General features: G+C 44.6%; 1 protein-coding gene across 1 annotated transcript in view; it reads left to right on the forward strand.

Annotated features, from left to right (window-relative positions):
* AFAP1L2 (actin filament associated protein 1 like 2) overlaps positions 1 to 12,969 on the forward strand; it is a 509,415-nt gene that overhangs the window by 424,718 nt on the left and 71,728 nt on the right. The window contains exons 9-12 of the mRNA XM_085603289.1: positions 5,318 to 5,402; positions 6,743 to 6,847; positions 7,131 to 7,342; positions 9,414 to 9,559. Of these exons, the coding sequence (XP_085459415.1) occupies positions 5,318 to 5,402; positions 6,743 to 6,847; positions 7,131 to 7,342; positions 9,414 to 9,559 (548 nt within the window). The remainder of the gene's footprint in view (positions 1 to 5,317; positions 5,403 to 6,742; positions 6,848 to 7,130; positions 7,343 to 9,413; positions 9,560 to 12,969) is intronic.

Here is a 12,969-nt window from a genome sequence, read left to right on the forward strand (position 1 = left end):
GGAGGCCTCCATACAGAGTGGTAATGAAGAGCAGGAGGTGGAAGGGTCACTAGGCAGTGCAGATCTGCAGGGATCTGAAGAAGGCAGAGGAAAGCCGTTCACAGGCCGAATGGGCAAGCTTCCCCAGCAAGTGGGTCCAGGGTGTCCCGCAAAGGGTGGCTGGCTGGCTGACAGCTAGCAGAGAGGCCAGAAGTGAACAGTGCACCCCCACTTCAAGAAGGTTAGCAATGCAAGTGGCAAACTCTTTGGACAATTGTTTTGTGTGAACAGACTCACTAGGGGGTAACGGCTTGTTACCCAGGGGGCTACAGTGAGCTCAGCAGTAATAGTGGTGCACAGGCAGAGCGGGGGACATGCAAAGGAAGGTATAGGATCAATATGTGGATGGGTGATGCAGGACAAAGGGAAAAGATGCATAGCATGGCATGAAGAAGGTGGGATGGAAGTTGAGGGCAAGGGACCTGAGCTGCATTGGACAGGGAGATGGGTGAGAGACTGAGATGAATAAGCGAGCTGGAAGGAGGGGATGGTCCGTGATGGAGGTGAACACTGGGCAAGACAAAAGGGGGCAGTAAGCACGAGCCCAAGGCAAAGAACAGAGAAGCAGCTCCAGTTGTCAGCTAGAAGAACAAAAGAGAGGAAGCAAGACCGTGATAAAAGGCGGGAGGTCACAGAGTAGAAGATAGCAGGCAGAAAAGCCTCAGAATGTGGAGCAGTGGGGGAGGGGTGGAGCTCAGGAGGGGAATGGTACATGGCTGAGCGTGTAAGCGAGTAAATAAGTATAAGAGAAGTGAGAGAGAGTGATGTGGAGCAGAGGTTTCAGTGAGTTCCAGAAAACACTTTGAGATCTGGGAAATGTGTCTGCTAGACAAGAAGAAGAGTGGGGAAGGAAAGGCAGACAAAGAAGGTATGTGAGAGATGGGTGGGCCACAGACAGAGACACAGTGGTAGCAACTGATTGAGATTAAGTGTTGACAAAGGTAGAATCACTGATAGGAAGGGACAAAGCCAATGCAACAGATGCAAAGAATTAGGGGAAGACTGAGCAGATGAAGAGAAATCAAACGAGTTGCCGAATATGATGTAGTGAATCCATTGGGGGGGCACCTTCTTCTGAGAGCAAAGAAGAAATTCGTGGGCATTGGGTACATTGACATTTTCAAACTCTTTCTCGAGAAACATAGTACAAAGAAGGGTCTAAGGAGGAGGAAATGGAGATGGCGAAGCAGCCTAGTGCACACATTAACATAGATGCATGGTGGCAGCATTCACGATTCATGTCAGCATTGTATGTGAAATGACCCCTGGATCTGGATCCAGCATAGGATTATTCAGATACATAGGTGTGGTAGGTATAGCTAGTATTGGTTTTGGTTACGGTGCAACAAGGAATTTTACTCACAGTGGAGCTTGAAACATTCTAAGTTTAAGGGAGAGTTAGACAATGAACTATGGCTAACATTCATACTGCTGACAAGGTAGCTGCATACTGTACACACACCTAGGGGGTTACCATTACCAATAAAGCAGTTTTAGGGTGTCTCACCCATTGGGTGGGAAGGTAAGTGGGGAGGGCAGATGACGTCTGCAGCAGCTTGAACTTAACAATCGAGCATGTTAATGATTTTCTTGCAAATTTCCACACACTACTGCCAGGCTTCTGGTGGGGTACCTGGTGGCCAAAGGGCACCACAATGTAGCAGGGGCAGAGAAGATGTGAATGGGGTAGAAGGAAAGGGCAGTTACGCCAATTGACATGCTGTGGTGCTATCAATGCCACAAGGATGTCATCCTCATAGGCTGTAAGCTTAAAGGTATTATGCCATAATTTACTCCCCTTATAGAGGGGTTGAGTGGAGGAGACAAATGGCAAACCATCAGGTACCTTTCTGAATGTCTATGCTTCATAAAAGCTGACAGTTCATCTCTATTTTTACTCTTGACCATAGGTAGCTCTCTGAAGTTCATGCTGTTAATAAATGTGATGTCATACCAAACTTTGTGTTCCAGCATATATTGCATAACCAGTCCCGCCTATACTACTTTACTTTATTGTACCTAACTAACGCTTTCTAAAATACTTCAGTAGCCTCGGCTTCACGAGGACCTAAGTTGCCTCCCCGACCTTTGTTTTTCTAAATACTTAACTACCCCAGGTCACAATACTGGGTTTCCCTTGTTCTTTGAAACACATGAGACTATTACTTGGCATTTGTTCCATAGATGAGAACTCACCCTGGTTCTTGCTAAAACTATTAGACACTTCCTCCAGTAAAAATGGAAGATTCGGGGGCAGAAGTCTTGTAGAAGGAGGATGGGAAGCTATCCAGCAATTGAGCATTAGCTTGTTTCAAGCTATTGATTTTCAAGAGTACCTCCAGAGAGTCTGCATCTATCTTGTGGAAATTGGGCAATGCTGTAGAGTTCAAGTAGTGTCTGGCTCACCCGACTGAACCCTTTCTGTACATAAAGTCTGATAAAAGGACTGAAAGCATTTCAGTTACCCTCATCTCAGACACATGGCAAACTCTCTTCTCATGCTGCACCTCGATTCTATAAATACAAATCTGGCATGCACTGACGTTATTGGCTGATAACTTTAGCATTTCACATTCCCCTTTGCGGAAGTTCATGCCCAGCCTCAGTTCAGTTAGTCTGCACTATCTAACTCTAGAAGTGTGACTTTATATTGGTCTTCTAACTCCTATAATTCATGGGTAACCTTAGGCAGTAAGGCATTTGTGATTGCATTTAAGCAAGCTACATCCCAAATAAATGCCCCCTTTCTGCTGCTTTCAATGCATTTCATGCCATTCCCTTCCCAACCTCCCCTGTATAGGTATTCTTTGATCTGGCACTTAACTGTACATACAGCAACTGGGTCTTCCACCAAGGCATCGTTCAGTTTCCATCGCTTCAGCCCTTCTTGATCAGGCCAGATGAATTTCCACGTTGTTGTTCTGTGCCCAGAAAGAGTCTGATCACCCTTATCTACCTCATCCAATGAATCTTCCCTGGCATGTGTGAAGTCGACGACAGAATAGTGGAAGAAGTCAGTGCCCACGGGGTGCCTATGACACCAGGGGCTGTATTACAGAAGTTTCCCGGGGGCACTACAGGTGTTTGTCCCCGCTTTGAATGCCACCGGGGCACTTTGGTATTCTAGAAAAGTCCTCAGACACTTGAGCGTCCCCTTCTGCAATACTGATAGCGCTGGCGCACATAAAGCACCAGCGCTATGATCAGAGGGTGTTCCCTCATTTGCATGGGGCACGGCCCCAAAATGAAGGAATCTCTTTGCCTCTGTGCCACACCGTACCACAGATGTGGGCGCAGAGGCAAAGATGATGTTAGGAGGTGCAGACTGATTGCCACCTGCACTGTGAAACATTGAGCGGCATCAAAGCAGTCGCTCCATTTTTCACATGAATGCGCTGTCCTGGGAGCAGAGCGAGTTTGCAGCTGCTCACGGGGTAATGCATTCATCCTAATATGGCCTGTTTTCCATGTTTGCACCGGGTGCACCTTTTAAAAGGTGTACCTGATGCAAACAAGGAAAATGTGCTGTGTGTACCTTACAGCCCCAGGTGTCAATCTGGCTCAATACACTCCCCTCAACCCCTAGAATGGGTGACTTTGTTGCAAAATCTACTATTTCTTGAAATTTCTGTTGCAATAAGGCCTTCTGACTCTAAATGGGAGTATATACAGATGACAACGATAAGTAAATGCCACTTAGCAGCCCATTGAGCAGCAACCAGTAGTGGTCCTCCCCATCCTTTTTAATCCACAACTCAATGAAAGGGAGGCAAGGGCCCATCAGCACTTCCACTGCTTCCACCTTCTTTAGGATTGAAGATAATTATTGCTTGCCAAGATCTGAGTCTTTCTTGATCAATATTTAGGTGATAAAGCTCTTGGACGAAACCTCTATATGGCTTTTTCTGCTTACATCCTGCAAAACACCCAGGTATTTGACAGGGCTAATAAGGCTCTAACATTCCATATGGTGAAGATAAAATGTCCTGTTGTGGCTGGTGCTTCCTGCTTCAGTGTCATGTCTGACATTGGTTCACTGCTTCAGAGCTCATGCTAAACTGAAGCTGAAAGAAGAGGTGTGTCGAAAGCCGCTGAATTTTCAGTTCTCTATTTTTGCATGGTTAACCACACCCCCAAATAGGCTCTTTTTAGGCCCATTCCAGCCTATCAAACCCAGCAACCTTTTTTAATGGAAAATGATATCCTTCTGCAAATGTGGACCAGTATGGTTTCTTGGCAGTGGCAAACTTTCTAAATTAGAACATTTAGATTCCCAAAACCCCAAACTCCCTAGTGTTGAGGTTTGCCTGTATAAGCTTACCTTGACGATATAACAGAAATTAATTTTCTGGAGTCGATCTATCAGCAGGTCCATATTATAGACCTAGATACTTTGACATCCAACCAGAAGAACAAAATGGAGATTTTGCTCGAGTGCCCACTAGTTCTTGGTATGGAGCTTAGTGCATACCTACAGGATTCTTGAGTATACTCTTCACCTGGTTCCCTCCATAGTATTGAGCAGATCCAGAAGATCCCTGGAGAACATATGCAATTGTCTCAGAGAGCCCAAAGTGTCAGTCAGCTCATAGTACTGTCAACATAAACATAATGACACACCCTTTCCAGGAGGCCGCTTCCACTACTTTCCATGGAACTAATTTCACAGCCTTGGGCTAGACTGCGGTGACATCGATAAGCAAACCTGTCCTTCTCATGGATATTGAGTCACCAAAATCCCTCTGGCAGAAGTGGATATCTCATAATTGACGTCTCGTCCCATCCTTTGCATATTAACGTTTTCCTGTTTGCTACCGAGAACATGACCCTGGAAACTTTGGAAAGTAAATACAATTCAAGAATGGTTTACCATTTGTTCCTGCCACTCACTTCATGGCTCCTGAGACCAGAGGCAGGAAAACAGTGCCATAGATGTTGGAGCGCAAGCTGGGGGTGGGAGGATAGAGTGTGGTGCAGCTGCTACCCCCGGCTGCCCGTGTCATCCATGTTGCTGCTTGTATGCCCTTATCCTACCGATGCATCATAGGCCTTGCCAACCTTCACTAAAGTAACATGGGACAATTGGGTGTCTTCTAAAGTGCCGCATAAATGGATAATTGTCTGTCAATTTTAAAGCTAAGAAGTATGTTTATGTGGGATACTATCTCATAATTAACAGCTCAAGACATTTTGAACTTGACAGGTTGCGATACGGTGTGAGCTCCAAGGCATTGCACTTTCTCTGTGCTTATTTACTCACTTGATTTCTTACTTCCAGGCTGATCCATCCGAGAGATATTCAGCCGCTTCAGAGAGCGGGAGCAGCACAGACGGTCACCCTGAGAACCTAGAAGTGAAAGACGGTAAATAACATGGCATGCTCGCTCGTGAGATGATCCAGACTGGGCATCAGTTCTGTATGAATGAGGCGGCTTGGGCTCCAAACTGAGGTCTTCCCTCTCAGAAATGTTTGAGTCATGTTGGTTGGGTTGCATGAAGAAGATTGCTCTGTTGCTTACTACTATATTACTACTTACTACTATATTCCTGAATGTACCGCAGTCCTGTCCACTGTTCCCCAGCTGAACCATCCTTTCAGGGGCAACAGACTATATACAAATGTTTTCATTTCCCAGTAAGCCTCTTAACTGGCTGCAATGTCAGAGGAACTCAGCCATTGGCCTCTTTGTCCCACCATATTTAGTGAGAGACAGAAAACCAGAAACAGTTGCAGGAAGCGTGGTCTTTGTTTTTAAGTTTCTTCTCCATAGACCAAGGGAATTCTGTATAATTATAAACATCTGAGGTACATACTAATTAATGTCTCTGCTACAGGTTGCAAGAATTAAGCAGTGTGTTATTAATGCTGTATTTTCCATAACAGTTTAAAGATGAGTAAACCTGTTAAGTGATATACCTGTGTTTTGTATCATAGTGAGTTCTACTATGATGTACTCTATCCCGATCTCAGTTTGTGGGACAGCCGCTCCTTCTTGAAGGGACATGTGAGCAGTGTGTGCAGTCACCACCTGGGCAGATAAACAGCAGGTGTTGTCTTTAGTGTTCAGGAGCATCTAAGACCACTTGTAGTTTCTGTTGACGAGAGTAAGAGAGGAAGCAAATCTCTTGCCACATAGCGAAGTTTTTTTTGGGGGGGGAATACTTATCTAAAGAAATTTAATTCATGCACTGTTAGGATATTGTCAATAAATCTGTCTCATATTAGCAGCTAATCTGTTTTGTATTATTTGTGAACTTCTGGGCGAGCAGTTAATCTTGAATGTATTGGCAGTGAATGTTGATTGAATTAGACGCAAATATTTCCTATGTTGTGAAAGAATCACTGTAGGATTTGCAGTGAATCCATACAGTGTTAACAATGAAGCAGTGCGATTTTATGTGTGAATCTCAGTGGGCTAGGGATTACGCCATGGCATTGCCAAGGAATCTTTGAGTTGCAGTGGTTCTTGCCAGAATTGCCAGTAAACCTCAGTGGTGATAGCAGTGAATCCCTAAGGGTTATCATTGACCCCTTGAAGCGTTGGCACAGAAGATGTGTTGGTTGTCTGTCCTCTACATCTGGTCACCTTGTGATCGTTTTTCCTTGTCGAGACGTGCTGGTATCACACAATTGACTAGAAGAATGAGCATTGCCAGCATCACTGACATGCATACAATTTCCACTTTTCTTATTTCCTATCAGCCAAGAAGAAGTGTTCCTCGGGCCTGAAGCTGAGCAACCTGATGAACCTTGGCCGGAAGAAATCCTCCACCACCGACAGTCCAGAGCGCTCTTTGGAAACCGCCAGTAAGAAGGCAGCCCTGCGCCATTTATTTGGGAGAGTGTTATGCATGAGCATGTGGCGGGGGTAGGGAAATACTGTGGGAAGTAGTTTGAACTTTTGGCAATTCACAAACATTTAGCCATGCACTTCACATATTTTTCTAGGCACTAGACACAAAAAATGTCAACTCTAGACCATTACACCTTTTTAGTTTTCATTCATCTCCATTCACCACCATTAGTCTGAGATTCCATTGGCTGATCTGGTAACCATAATAACAAAGCCATTGATTGTGTCTGATTGCAGCTTATCTGAATGTGCTGATCAACACCCAGTGGAAGTCCCGTTGGTGTTGTATAAAGAACAGAAAGCTTAATTTTTACCAAGACAAGAATCACAGCAAGGTCGTCTGTCAACCGGTGGACCTGACTGGCTGCGACATCATCCCGGAACCCAGCCCGGATCATCTCTACTCTTTCCGAATACTACAGCAGGGAGAAGAGCTGGTGACTCTGGAGGTAGCCTGACATATGAGATTTGTGTATTGATCGCCCGAGCCTCGAGGCACTTGAACTGCAAACACTAGGTACACCAGCTCCCTTTCTCACATGACATACCCACTCGTGGTGATGAGGATCAGGGGTGGAAGTTTATCATTGTCCATATCTGATGAACCCACGTTCGGATGTTGAATGCTTTGGTACCTCTACTATCAGGTGAAAATGTAACAAAAGGCCCAACAGTCCCATAGTTCAATATAGGATGCTCAAAACACCAATCTTTGAGAAAGTCAATCGATTTGGCTTTTGTATAGTGAAACGATTTATGCCACTCTTCACTTGCACAGATTGCAGAGGTAAGCCAGCAGTAGATGTGCAAGCTTACTTAACACACACAACAGGTCAAGCACAGGCAGAAAGAATGTAAACCTTTCTCCACCCCCAACTCACACATACGAAAAAGATACAACTTGTACAGAGCAAGTGAATAGGCCCACAATATCCGTTACAACATGGCAGCAGCAGTGCAAGCTTCCATCACACAGAGTTGCAAGCGCACCTAGTGCAAACAAGCCTTGCCATTGACAGGGGCGCTTTGGGAGAAGTCCAGGAGATTTTGAAGGGCACAAACATTCAATGCTCATTGAATCGCCACATAGGGTGGACAGTGGAAAGCTGATGGGACTGAAAAAGAGACTGGAATATGGCTGTGCGGTCAAACATTGACAACCATTGCCTGCAGGCTGCACTCATATATGTGGTGCTTTCTCTATTATATGATGCAGTTCAGTGAGAAGTCACCTCGCCTCCATGGTTCCTTGGATCCTTTGGGTCTCCAAGCAAGGAGTTTGAATCCACCAATACATTTTGCATCAATCTGCCATCCCTTAAAATCCTAACTTGTACAGATACTCCACTTCTTCATTAATCCAACCAAAACATTAATTCATCCAGAAATATAACATAACCTTGCTTTACTGTCACTAGATTGTATGAATAGTAGATGTTTAAATCTCTTTAAAAAAAGGCCTCTATTGAGATGAACTAAACTTCATGTATTTTAATTTGAATTGTTCTATGATATTTTTTGTGTTACAAATGGCAGACGTCCCCCCCCCCCAAAAAAAAACCTCTTGTAAAGGAATAGACAACTAAGGTCATCAGACAACTAAATTTGAAAAAAGTAGTGACCAATATTAACATTGTAGAATCGGGATGGTAGATGAAGACAGTAGATGTACATTACAAACCTGAATATCCGTGCAGAGTGCCCGATGCATGGACCACCTCTCTATGGTCAGGCAGATTAAAGTTCAGGGGCCGAAGAGGACTTGAAGGAAGGAGAGAGGAGTCTAAGTAAAAGTAAGGCACTGTGTCATCCTGTCAGAGTCCAGAATCTGAAAGGGAACACTGGAGCAGAGCACCCTGACAGAAGGCATGGAAGTGGCACTGCTTGGCACCCTTACCACTACAAAGGGTATTGGACTAACAGACTGATGCTTCTCTACCTCTGAGGCTGCCGCACTCCCAAAATATTAAAAGTATTCCAGAGATGTCATGTAGTCCCAAACCAAGACGTGCAGTCTTGCATTTATAATGAACTAAGCAAAAGAACAACTACCAGAATGCAAACTATAAGAACTGTCCTTGATGGCCTGAGTGCTCTGCTCTTCACCAACCATCTCGTAGATGAAGGCAGGTCACGGAGTTCTTCTGAGTTATTGAATTCCACATTGGAAATGCATGCACAGCGCAAGCTTACTATAGGGTACTATTAATATTTGTCATTGTCAGCTTGCTTCAAGTGTCCAGTGTGTTCACTCGGTTGGTTTTCCAGTTCACCATTTATCTCCCAAAGCACAAGAAGCCCCTGAGCTTTGAGGGCATGGCTGGTACCCAGCTGAATTCCCCCTCTTCAACCATCCTCTTTGCTTGGAATGCAGATCATACCATGAAAGAAGGGTACTCCCCCACAGAACAATGTCCACTTTGATTGTTGCACTGTTGGAAAGGTTTGACTTAAGTAAAAAGATTACAATTCTGACTGGTGATGTGTTCATTGCTGTTCATCTTTCTCTTTGCATCACAGGCCAAGTCATCGGAGGAGATGGGTCACTGGCTGGGTCTGCTCCTGTCCGAGTCCGGATCCAAAGCGGATCCTGAAGAATTTACATATGATTACGTAGATGCTGAACGGGTTTCCTGCATAGTCCATGCAGCAAAGCATTCTTTCTAGTAAGTGTGGCAGTGACAGTATCTGTAACCGTGCTTCTTTTTGTTCTGTTCTCCAGACATGCCCTCTGCATCCATAGAATTGGGACTTGCTAAGTGCATGGATTAGTTACACTTCTTATGAGTACCGTCTTTTTTGCAGGAAACTTTTCCTCTAGAGTAAACAAGAGTTAAGTTGTAGCTCATATGATATTTCATATCATATCTGACTATTCTGCATGCTTGATTCATAACATCCACCATCAACTCTATCCAGGTAATTGAAGCCTTTATGTTGTGGGTTTGAGAACATTACGCTCATGAGCAGCACATTACTAGGTGCGGTGCAGTTCTTGGTCCATATAGTTTCCATTTATGGATACTTGTTGGCATGGGTCTAGTATAATCATCTTTATCTGATCCATGCTGGGGAGTGAGTTGTCATTTCTGGTCTCTCTTCTTGCTGTTGGGTCCCTAATGTCGCGCTTCAGTCAAGGACCAGAGTTTATGCTGCTGCCGATCCTTGCCTCTATCGAGTATCCATTCCAATGCCACATTATTTGATGGTAATACTTAACTGCAATAATAAGGAAATCTAGAAAATTAATTGCACCTACAAATATGTTATCAAAATGATATAATATATAATATTAGCTGCAATTCCGCGTGTCTACCGTTGGCATGCATGAAAAAAAAAATGGAGGGCATTTTTTTAAATGACCCCATTTTTTATATGACCTCAGGGCCCAGGGGTCAAACTGTCTTTTTTTACATAATGGGTAGAGGGCATGTAAGGGGCCCTCCTCCCCCCGGCACACTTTATTTTTGAAGGGGAGGAGGGCATGCAGCTCCACTCCCTGAGCTTCAATAGGGTCCCGAGGACCCCAACCCCCAGGGCCAGCTCAATGCTGGCGTCCCGGGAGGCCTACCCTCTGGACACTATTCCCCAGCCTATAAGTGCCCAGGCAGGGAAGACTTGTATGCACCCATCTGGCGGTAGTTTTACAAATGCTCCCAATTTTTTTATGCTTTGGGGGCTGTAGGGAGTACAGCAGTCCATAATTAACATTAAAAAACTGTACGTCTACTGGGTCATTAAATCTATGAGCCCTGGAGAGGTTACCATATTTTTTAAAAACACTGAGCTGGAGCTGTATGCTCTTCATCTGGACTGTGGTTGGTTGTATGATTGCAGTTTGTACCTTGAAAAATATTTCAAAAATGACTCGGACATGTTAATATTATTTTTTATTTAAATTTTTAGAAAAAGGCTTTATTCAAAGTATTTTATTACAATCTTTTATTAATTCCATTTGCAGACCCGCGCCAATCTAGGCTTACTCAAATCCTTTGCCTTTGTGTCATCAATTGTGGGCGTATTTTACACTTTTCGAGGGTAGGGACATAATGGTATTTTTTTTCTAACAACACAATTTTTTAGTGTTGGAACAGGAGAAAGAAACAAAGGGGAACAGGTATGCGATGCGAAATGCAATTATGATTGCTCATCTTTGCCCTTCTCAGATGCGTTTTTCAGCAACCAGCAGCTCTAGGATGTCGCATTCAGCCCTTGTTTATTTGCTTTGAGCTATCTACTTCCTGGTGAAATCGTGGCCTGACTGAGCATTCTTTCCAAGATAAGCACAGGACCGGGCAGTCTATCATTGTTTGATAACTCAAACATAATTTCACACTGGGATAAAGGTGCTTGCGCCCTAATGAAGTTATGTATGACTTGTCAATCATTAATGGAGAGAACTTCTATTCCTATTCCATCCCTACTTGTACGAAAAAGGAGTGACTAATTCTACGAGAAAAAGAGGGAGTTGTACAACCTGAGATTGACTGCCTAAAAGCTCAGGTATGTGACACATGCTGAAAGGAGATGGCTACCATTCATTTGCCGGCCGCAGTCTGCATTGACAAGGGGACGCGCTTCTAATTTCTTTGACCTCTGCAAGGTGATCGGCTCCACATCTCATATAATGCTGCCGTGAGGGGTACTGAGACTACACTCTTCAATCCGCTGCCGTGAGGGGGAACGGCTCTTGGGTGCAGAAGAACTACATCTCCCATAAGGCCCTGCTCAGCGCCGAGAATCTGCATTATCAGAGGGCGCCAAAAGCCCTCTTAATCAGCACGGGGCACATGCAGCGCGGGTCGCGCGCGGGCGCTGCCCGGGCTAAGCCCAGGCCAAGGGCGGGCCCATCCGCACCCGTCGATGCCCGAAGGAGTCTGGGCTGGGCCACCCCTCTAACAATTCCAGATGGGTAAGCGCAAACATCTGGGTAACTCTGATAAGGGGGGTTTAAAAGCTAAAATACCCAGAAAGTCACCATCTATAATTTCTTACCTAACCTCTGCCGTGGGTGCCTTGAATAAAGAAATAGCAAATGCGGAAAAGGAGCTAGGCTTGGACTCAAGTGAAGCACCTAGGGGAGGGATCGAGGTGACAGTATTCTTGGCATCTGCCCCCGTACCCCTGGACCCTGTGGTATTGATTAATGCTCCCAAATCAAAGACCGATGCTCTACCCTCTGCTTTGGCCGGTATAGATGGCATGCCTAGCCCCCAGAGTACTTATACTTTACCATGAGGTAAATTAGAAAGGGCTCCCCTGGAGGGGCCTACTGGAGTAAAACGTTCTCACAAAAAAACTATAAAGCGCACCAAGGGCTCTAAGAACAGCACCTCTAAGCCCGTCCAGGGAATTGATGAATCCATTCAACAGTCTTTGCGGTCCCTTATTGAGGACATTTTTAGCACAAGATTCAAATTAATGTTGACCACTATTGCTAAGAACATTATTGACACTATGAATTCTTGTGTGGCTGATTTAAAAAAGAAATGTGAACATTTAAGTACTATTATGGACTCCCGTCTGAGAGAAAAATCGTGTCCCATGGTTAACAATGTTGATGTGTTTCCAGCAGCATCTGGTTTAGCTAATAGAGGGAACAACCAATCGAGTGACTTGCTGCCATCCTTGGGGAGGGGCGGTACCCTGAATTCAGGGGATAGGATGGATGTCCCTCTTACTGTGAGCCAAAGGGATCCTAATGTTACCCCCTGTACCGACACGAGGCAACCTAGAGGGCTGCCCATAGCCATGAGGGGGAATTCTGAGCAGTATAAGAATTCTATATTTTATAACTACAATAGGATTGATCTCCCCCCAGAAGCTACTTCTTTGGTTGCCGTTCTTGTTGGGGTTCCTTCCCTAGAGCATCCGGAAAAAGAATCAACAAATGGTTTGTTGCGTAAAACAAAAAGTTGGTGTAATCATTATTGTTCTGGATCCTCTAAGATCTCAGACCATATTATTATGGCTAGACGGGTGTCCTGGGTGGGTAATCATCCCAAAAAAATCACTGGTGATTGTATAATAGTCAATTTTAACAAACCAGATATAGCGGACCAGTTGTTTTAGGATG

This window comes from Triturus cristatus, chromosome 1_2, assembly GCF_964204655.1.
Source record: "Triturus cristatus chromosome 1_2, aTriCri1.1, whole genome shotgun sequence".
NCBI lineage: Eukaryota > Metazoa > Chordata > Amphibia > Caudata > Salamandridae > Triturus > Triturus cristatus.